We start from the raw sequence: 9,953 nt of genomic DNA, 5'->3' as shown, positions 1-9,953 counted from the left end.
CTAATTTAAATAAAACATTAAATTGAATGTGAGACTAATTTTAATATTAGAGTAGGTACTATTGCTAAATGTTTGCCTAACTGCTATACTGTTCTATTCAAGTAGCCATCTAAATCTTGATTAAATTATCGATGCTCGGGTTCTGGCGGCTCTGGGCTTGTACTGACATACAAAATTCAAAGGTGCATCACACCCAGGTATGTGTGTCCGTGTGTGTGTGTGTGTGCGTGTGTGTGTGTGTGTGTGCTGGCCTTGTGTATCTGTGCAGTGGATGGGTAGTCTATAGGGGGTACCTGCATGTCTCTGCATGATCCTAATAGATTGAGCTATATACCTTAGACATCAGGCAGCCTGTCCCCTACCAATCCAACCTTAAGCATATAGCATATTTCAACACAACTAGCTATCATTCATATAAATATACATGAAACTGATGATCTCACATGAAATGATCACTATAATGCTGACTCATGTGCGAGATAACCAAGAAATAATTGCACTCAGTTAATGAGGGTGTATTTAACAATAGTGTAGTGTGTATCAGACTATGGCTAACCAAAACTATCACTTCAGTGTTTGATCAATGAAGGGGGTTATAATAAGGAAATAACAAACAGGAGTCAGTCTGAGAGCAAGTCCTACTAGAATAGTAATTATTTGACTACATGTACTGATTTAGCCGGTGTAAAAATGACACACAGTCTATGTGATATTTCTAATGTAGAATCTCTGGCGTATGTAGAATCCTAGCTACACATGGCGTAGAGTCAATATGGTTGGCCTGTTGCTGCTGATATTGTAGCCTACCTGTTTCATGGATCATCTGGTAGCTAGCTACAGAGCATGGTATGTAGATTGTAGAGCTTTTTTTTAGGTTCAGTACTATAAGTTAGTCCATAGATTATAATCTATGGGTAGTCACAGTAACAGTATTCAACTGAGTAAACAAGCAAGGTTGCAATATTTCTTGCCATGTAAATGCAGCCATACACAGGGGTGGATCTAGGATTTATAAAAGGGAGGGGCTAATTCAAGGTACTAGTCTCTTGGGTGGAGGTGTGCTTCGCAATGCTAGAACTAGGGGGGTCTGGGGGCATGCCCCCCCCAGGAAAATTTTGAAATATAGATGCTAAAATACTGCAATTTGGAGGCATTTCCACATAAAATGCATATTTCTGCATGTAGATATTTTATATACTGCCTTTAGATATATATGGCTGTAATGGCAAAGTTTGGGTGTAGGTTCAGACAGCCAAGCACATGATGCACCCTCTCACAATTGCATGCATGATAGAATAATAATGTTGAAACTGGAATTTGAATGATACGAGATTGAATCTGAGAGCATTTTCAATGAAAATTATGTACCTGAATTAAGTATACCAGTACTGGTAATAACCACACAAGTAGATGAACAAGCCTTTTCAACAGACCATGCAATGCACTTCATTGTATGTATAGAGGCGCAGCCAGATTTGGAAAAATTCCATAACAGAACCAACTTTTATACTTATACTGAATGTTCTATTAGAGTAGTTAGGTGACTGCTCTATTAGAGTATCTCGATCTTGTACACCTCCAATGCTGATCCAGGTCCTTGTTGCATAACCTTTAGCATAATAATGCTTTGGAAAGATGTTTATAAGGTGGATTTATGAGTATTTGCATTATTAGTGATCATATAATTATGCTAAGACAAAATTTCTCAGCATATTGATCAAGTAAAGCCTAAAAGATCCGCCCCTGATACAGCTAAACTTATGAATGCTGTAGGTGACTGTTGTATTAGAGAGTATCGATCTGTTCTATACTGTAACACAAGCCTACGTGAGGCAACAATAATGCACTTGTCAATTTCATGCCCCACCCCCGGGTGGGGAAATACAGGGGATTTGACAAATCGTGGTGTCAAATTCCCCACTACTGGGGCAAAAGCGGCTGTCAAATCCCCCACTATGTCCCCACCCCCATAGTAGGGGATTTGACAACACCTCAAGGTTGACTAAGCGTATACTTCATGCATGCAACTAGTAATAGCCTGGTATACACCAGTAGCTAGTAAAATTATAGCGAGTGCGATTTTATTGTTTAGAAATGCAACTACCAAAAATCGGTCAGTGAATTGGAAACTGTCAATTGCCCCAGGGGTGGGGGCAAAAAGCAATGTCAAATCCCCACCTGGGGTGTGGGGCATGAAATTGACAAGTGCATAATCCACAGTAGCTGTATCACACTCTACTAGCGTTCTCGTGATCACCAAGCTCTAAGGCCACAAGGCTGCTTTATGGACGTGTGGCCTAACACGTGAGCCACAACACATTCAGTAATCACCTACGTGATTTGCGCTTGTTACCGGAAATATCAGCGGGAGGCATAATTTGTTTAACAAAATGGCCGCTAAATTAATGAACAGCCATATTGTTAACTGGCCACTCATTAATTAACTTCAACCTTTCCCTAAAACTATTTATAAAATGTATATTCAACATAGTAAAACTCTTCAAAGTATTTACAAACAACAAAAAGGGAACTACACATGTTAATTTAATATGCTCATATTCTGATCTTTCACAAATGATGTATAGAGCCACAATATCTTGAGTACAATAATATAATAGTGTGCAAAGAAGTCGAAAATTGTGACACAAATACAAGTCTTTATCTTTGGTGTTGTTACTGTTAAAATTTTTATTAATTCCAAATTTTTAAGAAACTATCCCAAGACCCAGTAGCAACAGCTAACCCATCCTGGGTCACACCCAAACAGCTGACACGATTGTCATGGCCAGTTAGTATACCAGCACGTTCTCCCTTCAGTGTGTCCCAGATGTAGGCATTGAAGTCATCATAACCAGCTAGCAACAGTCGGCCACTGTTGGAGAATGCCACTGAAGTTATGCCACAGGTAATCATCTCGTGTGAGTAAGACATCAATTCCTAAAAAGACAACACGATTATTATATTCAATAAGTGAAAAAAAACAAACAAACTATGTATCACTACGGAAGTACTGGGTAATTGAATAACTATCTATTGTTACACAGCTTGACATATACAGTCAAGATAAATTGCATTGCTTTTTCTTACCTGATCTGCCCTAATGTCAAACAAGCGACAAGAAGAGTCATCAGAGCCAGTGGCAAATGCTTTTCCATTGGGGAAGAACTGAAATAAGCTGGGTATTAACCATGACACATCACCGACATTACTTACCGACACTGCGTTGATATCACTTTCATGTCCAGTGAAGGTTTGTTTGCAGTCACGGTCACGTACATCCCATAACTAACGATAAACATCAACGTCAACAAGTGGTTACTTGTTGTTGGTCCATTACACACACACCTTAGCAGTAGCATCACAAGCTCCTGAAACAAATGTGTTCTCGTCAGAAGCCATGGAAATGCTCATCACATCTCCAGTGTGTCCACGAAATGATGTGATTTGTTGACTGCTCTCAATGTCCCATAGTGCACTATAAAAATGTATCAGTTAGTAACTGTATGTAACAAAAGCAAGGAGCAACCTCCCAATTAAAGCACACTACAATAGACTATATATGTAGTTAATTAAAAGTGTCAAGTTACAAATTCCACTTTAAGTAATACCAACTCTAATTAAAGCACACCACAATCTATTAATGCACTTTTTTACTTACCAAGTCATGTCACCAGAACTGGTTAGGATCTTTGTATCATCAAAAAACCGACAACTTGACAAATAGCCTGTTGTGCACACATGAGTTTGACTAGATGTAAACCAGTCATGGTTCCCACCTGTGTGTCCCTGTAGTTCACGACTGACTCGGACATTTCCTTCACGAGTTTTCAAACTATAGATGGAGCAAGCATTATCCAGACCACCTAAAGCGCAAAACAGTGTAGATCACTCATTATATTGGACATATTAGGGCACATACCACATGCAACAAAGTTGCCACTGGGTGAGTAAGCACATGTCATAACCCAGCTACTTCTTAGAGGGATAGCATGAATCTGCAACAGCAAACTAAAATGTATACATGTACAAATGCTAAATAATTATACCTTGTTGGTAGTATAGGCATCCCACACTATTAGTTTACCATCTTGAGAAGCACTGACCAGATTTCTAATGACACACAATTGGTAGCAATGTTATAAATATAGTAATTGTTACTACCTTGAGTCGGTTGCCCAGTGCATTGCATAGATTTTAGCCAGATGCCCTCGTAGAACTTTACGTGGACGGAGTGAGAGACGGTTGATTGGCTCGACATCCTGGGCAACCTAAAACAGAACAATTTACAAGTTTAATCAATTATCACATAAAACTAGTATCACAAAAATGGACTGTTTGTTAAAAGACAGGATCAAGCATCCCAGCCATACAACTATTCAATCAATTATACTTAATAGCATATCAGTTAACACCAGTTAGCACTTTGTTCCGAGAGAACACACACTGTTGACAACCTCATGGCTATTGTCTATTTGAGGTTTCAAAATCTCATCTAGCTGGTATGCACTCTGTCTGACCTTTCAAAGCAGAAGCAATATCAACTTTTGATCACTTTCCTTCTACATATTTCTGGAATTTTTTTGGACCCTACAAACATTGCCTCTAATCGTTTTACTGTACTATGCTAAATTTGCGCCATTGTTGTTAAATGGGATGGCAACTTGTCGGGTGGGATGGGTATCTCATGAAAGTGATAAAAATAGTAACAATATAGCGCACGGCTTCCATGCAATAGCGCGAACTATCGTCCTCTCTTCCTTATACATACACAATACATACTACGTTCAAGTCTTCATACCTGCTGTAGCGACGTATCCGCAGCCGCCATCCGCGCATCCTGCAAGACAAAAAGAAACACAACTAAAAACGCAAACGTTATCCTTCTAAAACAGCACAAGCGATTGTACACTTCGCTCAAGGGTACATGTATTGTTTTAATCATTCATCAACACCTTGATTTTTCTCCTTAGAGCTTCTGCCTCGGTCCTCAATTGTTCGACGTCTCCTCCCATGGTTACAGCTAGTTGAGTTAACGCGTAGTAATGTTAAGACAAATCAAACTGGTAAACGGCAGTAACAAAAAGTTGTTCCTTCACTCCTTGCGCTGCAGAAAAATGTCTACCACTATAAAAATCCTCGGATGTCGAGTAAGTACCAAAATTACGATCGGATGTGGTACGGGCGTGTCTCAAAAAATAGAACAAGGGTACAAGTGGTCATTTCACAAGGATCTACAAAAGCAACCAATCATGTATTATATTATTAGCTACAGTTATAAGCTCTAATGGTGAATGGGAAGTTTCCTAAGATTCAGCAGCTTCATCCTTCTCTTTGCTAGCCTCATCAGCAGCTGGATCTAGCTTTTGTCTCTTCAAAAACTCCTCCCCTTCCTGAAGCACAAAATATTTACCACCCTTTGTGTATAATACTGTATGTAGTACCTTTGCAGTGACAGCCATGGTACCAGCACGCTTCATGCTTGGCTTATCTTCAGAGGTGCTCAGTTTACGGGTTTGGGCCCTTGTACGCCCTAGTTTCCCATCTTGAAGAACTGTGCCACTAGCCTGAAATAATACTTCTAAAAATTATAAGCCAAACAACATGCTTTCTTTACCTCAACAGTGGCACCAACTGTTGTCTGGCGTTTGACTTTAGGTGAAACTGGAGTTGTGACCTTTTCATCAGTCTTTGCTCGTGTCTTCTCTAGCTCTTTGTCACCAACTATCTGTGCTCCCTCCTGCAAGAACACACCCAAACACTCCTTGACAAAACAGCAAATGAAATCCAACCAAAGTCAAATTACCACCTCACAAAGCATGTTGAATTTTTTGCCTACTTACCTTAGCAGTAACTACCATTGTAGAGTCACGTGGCAGCTTTGGTTTCTCTGGGGTCTTTATTGTCTCTTGCTGCTCTTCTTCCTGTTGAGTTTGTGTTTGTCCCCTGGTCTTGCCTCTGTCATCTTCTCCAAGTAGAGCAGTACCTTCCTGAAACAAAGAAAACAAGACAAGTTATCTAGTCATATATTTAAAACCATCAGCCTACACGTGTACAGCCACATGGTGTGTATTTAGGAGAGTGGGGAAATGAATGCAACATGTGAAAAGTATTGATGTTTGCACCTCATTTTAAAACTTTTAGTTCTTTACGCTACCTTTGCGGTCACGGCCATGGTTGAGTCCCGTACAAGCTTGGGTTGACTTTCTGTGGTGATTTCATCAAGCTTCTCCTTTTGTCCTCTAGTCTTAGCGTCATCATCGCTTTGTGACATTCCCTGAGACTTCAAATACTCTTGACCTTCCTAAATTGTCATGGCGAACAGCTCAAAATAATGGGGTGAAAAATCACAGTATACTATAATTCTAATAAACGCGCACTAAACGAATTCATTAATTCTAGTAGTACCTGGGCAGTTACCGCCATGGTCGAATCCCTCTTCAGGCCTGGTACATCATCTGCCATCTTTTAAAATTGGTTTCTTACAGATTTAGTAAATCAAGAAGAAGGCGCGAAAAGGCGCACTACAAGCAAATAACGGAGGCGGGGCTAGCTTCTATTTAGTGCGCAACAGAGACTTCAAAAGGTTACTGTGTATAAGATGGAAGAGAAAACACCCTTACTGAGTAACACAACAATGCAATCAGAAATGGAAAACTCGCAGGAGGCTAATACTGTCAGCCTTAATCGCGAATTGTCGCTGCAAGGTTCCGAGGTCGATGAGCTAGTACGCATTCTGCAGAGAGCGCAGGAACTTCTTAAGCTCCAGAAAGAGGAGGACACAAGGTATGTAGTACTGGATGTTACGTTCGTGGCTAACTGCTGATGCAGTCATCCCGGCCGACATGAAAGTCAAAAGTGAGTACTGAGTGTATAGCCGGTCTGGGGCGGCGAGACAAGTGGTAGCTATCTAGACCGAGCTAGACAGTTAGCACTGCCTACAGTAAGATATGCCCAACTCATGAAATCGAAATCAAAGTAACCTGGGCATGAGCAAAATCACTCAGCCGGATTTTCAGAAAAAAATTTATTTACCCGAAAATTTACGGGCATAACCGGAAACACCAGTGAAGATTTCACCCCAGACCAAGATTTCAAGCCAGTAGCTGACCCCTCAAGATAGCCATAACGTTATTATTTTTGTGTGAAAAGCTATATAGCTATATGATGACTCCGAACTGAGTAGTTGAGAGAGAATCAGTATACAACATTACTTTATAAGAGTTGATATGCATACAGTTACAATAATTGTTAAATTAGAAGCCATTGGAAGATTTCGTAACTCTGTTAATGATTGTGTAATCAACAACTAACTCAATTAATTGTACTTAATTTTTACTTAACTATACACTTAATTTTTATACCTACTGTATAATATTGCACGTAGCTATACTCTTATAGAGTCCTGCAATTATTATAGCAATATCTGATAAGTTGTGTTGTAAGTACTATATAGGCCAGGGCCATACAGCTGGTCAGCTAGCTATAGCAGCTATAGTATATATAATCAAAAACATGCTAGAAAAAGAAAAAAAAAAAGTTTCTTTGACCTCTCATGATGTTAGTCAGATTCCAGAAATGCTTAGACAATTGTTGGTTGAATGCTTCCCATATATGGATACTTATACCATACTTGCATCACATGCTAATATAGCCATGTGATGTACATTGTTAAGTAATATCCTGTAATCATATATAGGTATGGTAGTTACAGTTTCCTTCCTAAATGGTTGATTCGTTATCTACTACTACTCTCACTTACTTGGCAGGTATTACCACATGATCTGAACATATTATATGATACACACATCACTCTGCAGGTGTTGTGCATTGGTATTCTATCAGTTGTAGACTACAAAACACAGCACAATTCAAATGGTTCACGGCATAACACCAAAATTGCAGTATGTGTACCCGAACCATTTAGTTGTTTGTACATATCTGGTGATGATTTCTATAGAGTAATATTGTCTTGACTGTGTTTACGGCAGTGCATCTCATAGTGGTGATCTTAATGACAGGTATTGTATGATGTGTGTCATAGTATCTGTAGAGTGTTTATGTTTGTGTGTATTGGTGTGTGAGTGCATGCATTGTATATACATATGGTGTGTACCAGTATGAGATATACACAGATATAATTGTGCATGTACTATACGCACATGCACTGCATGGTTATACACACTTTATACTCTATATATATACATGGTGTTCCCACCATAGTGAGAGTTGCCAGGAAGGTAGCATCACACACAGTGACATTTAGCTTCCTCATCCAGTCCTACTTGTCAACTGTCCTACTCTTTGCTGGACTGTTCACACTAACTACAAAGTTTGAAGTAAGTAAACTGACAGGATGACATACACTGAGTTATGTCATACTGAGTATCACCAAATGGAGAAGTGTATGGTGTCTGATATATTAATTCTGTTACAAAACATAACATATAGTGTCATTTGTTCTGCTGTCTCTTTTAGTGTGGGTCTTTTAGGCATGTTGACCAAGAGGGAGTAGACTACTGCAGTTCCGCAAAAGAAAAATTACTAATAGAACTGTTCATAAGGTTTCTATACCTCTCTGTCTCCAATTCAACACTGTGTGGTAAGATATATTAATACAGATTTGTCTTGTGTTAATTCAGCCAACCATTGTGATACAGTGCATGGGACTGTTTTATTACAGGCAACCCAGAATTTTAGGTCAATATTTGCTGCAATTTAGAGGTTTTCCTCTTTCAGAGGTAAAATGTAGAATTTTTGTCCTTACTAATGGTGTGTATCAACCTGTAACTCGAAACCGTGTGTATCCACACGTAACCCTGGTGTATCCACACGTAACCCTGTGTATCCACTGCGTATCCACACGTAACCCTGTGTATCCGCACGTAACCCTGTGTATCCGCACGTAACCCTGTGTATCCGCACGTAACCCTGTGTATCCACACGTAACCCTGTGTATCCACACGTAACCCTGTGTATCCAGAGGTAACCCTGTGTATCCAGAGGTAACCCTGTGTATTCACATGTAATTGTACTAGCACTTCCACTGGTAACCACATGTAACCCTGTGTGCCAATGGTAAATGAATGTAATCTACTTAAATAATAATTTATAATGTGTAGGTTTTTTTTCTATTGTGTCCTTAATTCGGGGAGTTTTTGTTAAGAGATGTTTATACTTTATCACTTTTCCAGGCATTACCGATCTTCTGCCCAACAAATGGTACACTGAATTGTTAGTGGCACTTCAGGTTAGTACACTACCCAGCTTTGTTTAGTGATGTCATTTACCATGTTATAGATGTTACTCAGTTTTCTCTACTTCACCTCCATCTTAACACAATCATATAATCACAGAGAGACACATGCCTCTGTTTGGGATTCTAGTGAGTTTGTTGACTATATGCAAATGTTCTAAAATGATGTTTACAACAGGTAAACTGTTAAGAGCTCTTAAGAAATTTTACTATAAAATTGGATCATAAAATTGGATCATAAAATGGCCGATAACCTTGTCTTGCTATAAGCTCAGTGTGTGTGTATGTGTGTGTAAATTTTGGTAAACAACTCAAGCCATAGTTTTTTTTTAACCATGACTGGTAAATGTATATGAATGATGTGAGTCAACAAATTTTTCTATACTGAATTAATACTTTGGAAATGTGTTTTTATCAGTACAGAGAATTCATGGGCAGGCAAATTAAATGTGCACAGTATATATGGAGTCTCTCTATAATGGACACTTTATGACCCAAAATTTTTGGTACTTTTTACTGTAATAGAGGCCAGACTAAAATCTTTGTTCTTATTACAGAGGTTTTTTCTACCATGTCCTTAATTTGGAGAGTTTGTTAAGAGACATGCATGTCAGCATTATTTTGAGCAAATTTATTAATGCAGGCTATGAATAATTATTGGTTGGGTATCGGTGATATAGTGATATAGTGCCGGAAGTTA

At 39.0% G+C, this 9,953-nt stretch overlaps 3 protein-coding genes across 4 annotated transcripts; 1 reads left to right on the top strand and 2 right to left on the bottom strand.

Annotated features, from left to right (window-relative positions):
- Positions 1-2,477: 2,477 nt before the first annotated feature.
- On the bottom strand, positions 2,478-5,163 carry LOC136242548 (guanine nucleotide-binding protein G(I)/G(S)/G(T) subunit beta-1-like). The gene is made up of 11 exons (XM_066033995.1): positions 4,953-5,163; positions 4,799-4,837; positions 4,162-4,268; positions 4,047-4,110; positions 3,920-3,995; positions 3,777-3,863; positions 3,659-3,725; positions 3,346-3,475; positions 3,214-3,285; positions 3,088-3,165; positions 2,478-2,937 (listed from the first exon to the last, which is right to left on the bottom strand). The coding sequence occupies exons 1-11, from the start codon at positions 5,010-5,012 to the stop codon at positions 2,692-2,694; spliced, it is 1,026 nt and encodes a 341-aa protein (XP_065890067.1). The 5' UTR covers positions 5,013-5,163; the 3' UTR covers positions 2,478-2,691.
- Positions 5,161-6,568, bottom strand: LOC136242559 (uncharacterized). 2 transcript variants are annotated; one of them, XM_066034007.1, is made up of 6 exons: positions 6,406-6,568; positions 6,155-6,301; positions 5,841-5,987; positions 5,615-5,761; positions 5,442-5,564; positions 5,161-5,390 (listed from the first exon to the last, which is right to left on the bottom strand). In XM_066034007.1, exons 1-6 carry the CDS (start codon positions 6,460-6,462, stop codon positions 5,304-5,306), a joined length of 708 nt encoding a protein of 235 aa, XP_065890079.1. In that variant the 5' UTR covers positions 6,463-6,568; the 3' UTR covers positions 5,161-5,303. The 2 variants fall into 2 exon arrangements, with proteins under 2 accessions (XP_065890079.1, XP_065890080.1); XM_066034008.1 differs by having other exon boundaries at positions 5,615-5,737; positions 6,406-6,566.
- LOC136242553 (uncharacterized) lies at positions 6,370-9,661 on the top strand. The gene is made up of 9 exons (XM_066034002.1): positions 6,370-6,783; positions 7,697-7,766; positions 7,818-7,901; positions 7,958-8,018; positions 8,221-8,336; positions 8,476-8,599; positions 9,192-9,247; positions 9,298-9,382; positions 9,432-9,661. Exons 1-9 carry the CDS (start codon positions 6,599-6,601, stop codon positions 9,479-9,481), a joined length of 831 nt encoding a protein of 276 aa, XP_065890074.1. The 5' UTR covers positions 6,370-6,598; the 3' UTR covers positions 9,482-9,661.
- Positions 9,662-9,953: the final 292 nt, after the last annotated feature.

Source organism: Dysidea avara, chromosome 13, assembly GCF_963678975.1.
Source record: "Dysidea avara chromosome 13, odDysAvar1.4, whole genome shotgun sequence".
NCBI lineage: Eukaryota > Metazoa > Porifera > Demospongiae > Dictyoceratida > Dysideidae > Dysidea > Dysidea avara.
The sequence above is the reverse complement of the archived record's forward strand: the minus strand, read 5'-3'. Positions and strand labels throughout refer to the sequence as shown.

What these genes read in the sequence shown, in the direction of transcription:
- LOC136242559 (XM_066034007.1), bottom strand. Translation starts at nt 6,462, where the DNA reads ATGGCAGATGATGTACCAGGCCTGAAGAGGGATTCGACCATGGCGGTA. An exon ending in CAATGGTAGTTACTGCTAAG is followed by an intron (nt 5,762 to 5,840) that starts GTAAGTAGGCAA and finishes TGTTTTGTCAAG; the next exon opens with GAGTGTTTGGGTGTGTTCTT. An exon ending in CAGTTGGTGCCACTGTTGAG is followed by an intron (nt 5,565 to 5,614) that starts GTAAAGAAAGCA and finishes GTATTATTTCAG; the next exon opens with GCTAGTGGCACAGTTCTTCA.
- LOC136242548 (XM_066033995.1), bottom strand. Translation starts at nt 5,012, where the DNA reads ATGGGAGGAGACGTCGAACAATTGAGGACCGAGGCAGAAGCTCTAAGG. An exon ending in GTGATATCAACGCAGTGTCG is followed by an intron (nt 3,166 to 3,213) that starts GTAAGTAATGTC and finishes AGCTTATTTCAG; the next exon opens with TTCTTCCCCAATGGAAAAGC. An exon ending in TTGACATTAGGGCAGATCAG is followed by an intron (nt 2,938 to 3,087) that starts GTAAGAAAAAGC and finishes TTGTCTTTTTAG; the next exon opens with GAATTGATGTCTTACTCACA.
- LOC136242553 (XM_066034002.1), top strand. Translation starts at nt 6,599, where the DNA reads ATGGAAGAGAAAACACCCTTACTGAGTAACACAACAATGCAATCAGAA. An exon ending in GGCATAACACCAAAATTGCA is followed by an intron (nt 7,902 to 7,957) that starts GTATGTGTACCC and finishes TGATTTCTATAG; the next exon opens with AGTAATATTGTCTTGACTGT. An exon ending in AATTGTTAGTGGCACTTCAG is followed by an intron (nt 9,248 to 9,297) that starts GTTAGTACACTA and finishes ACCATGTTATAG; the next exon opens with ATGTTACTCAGTTTTCTCTA.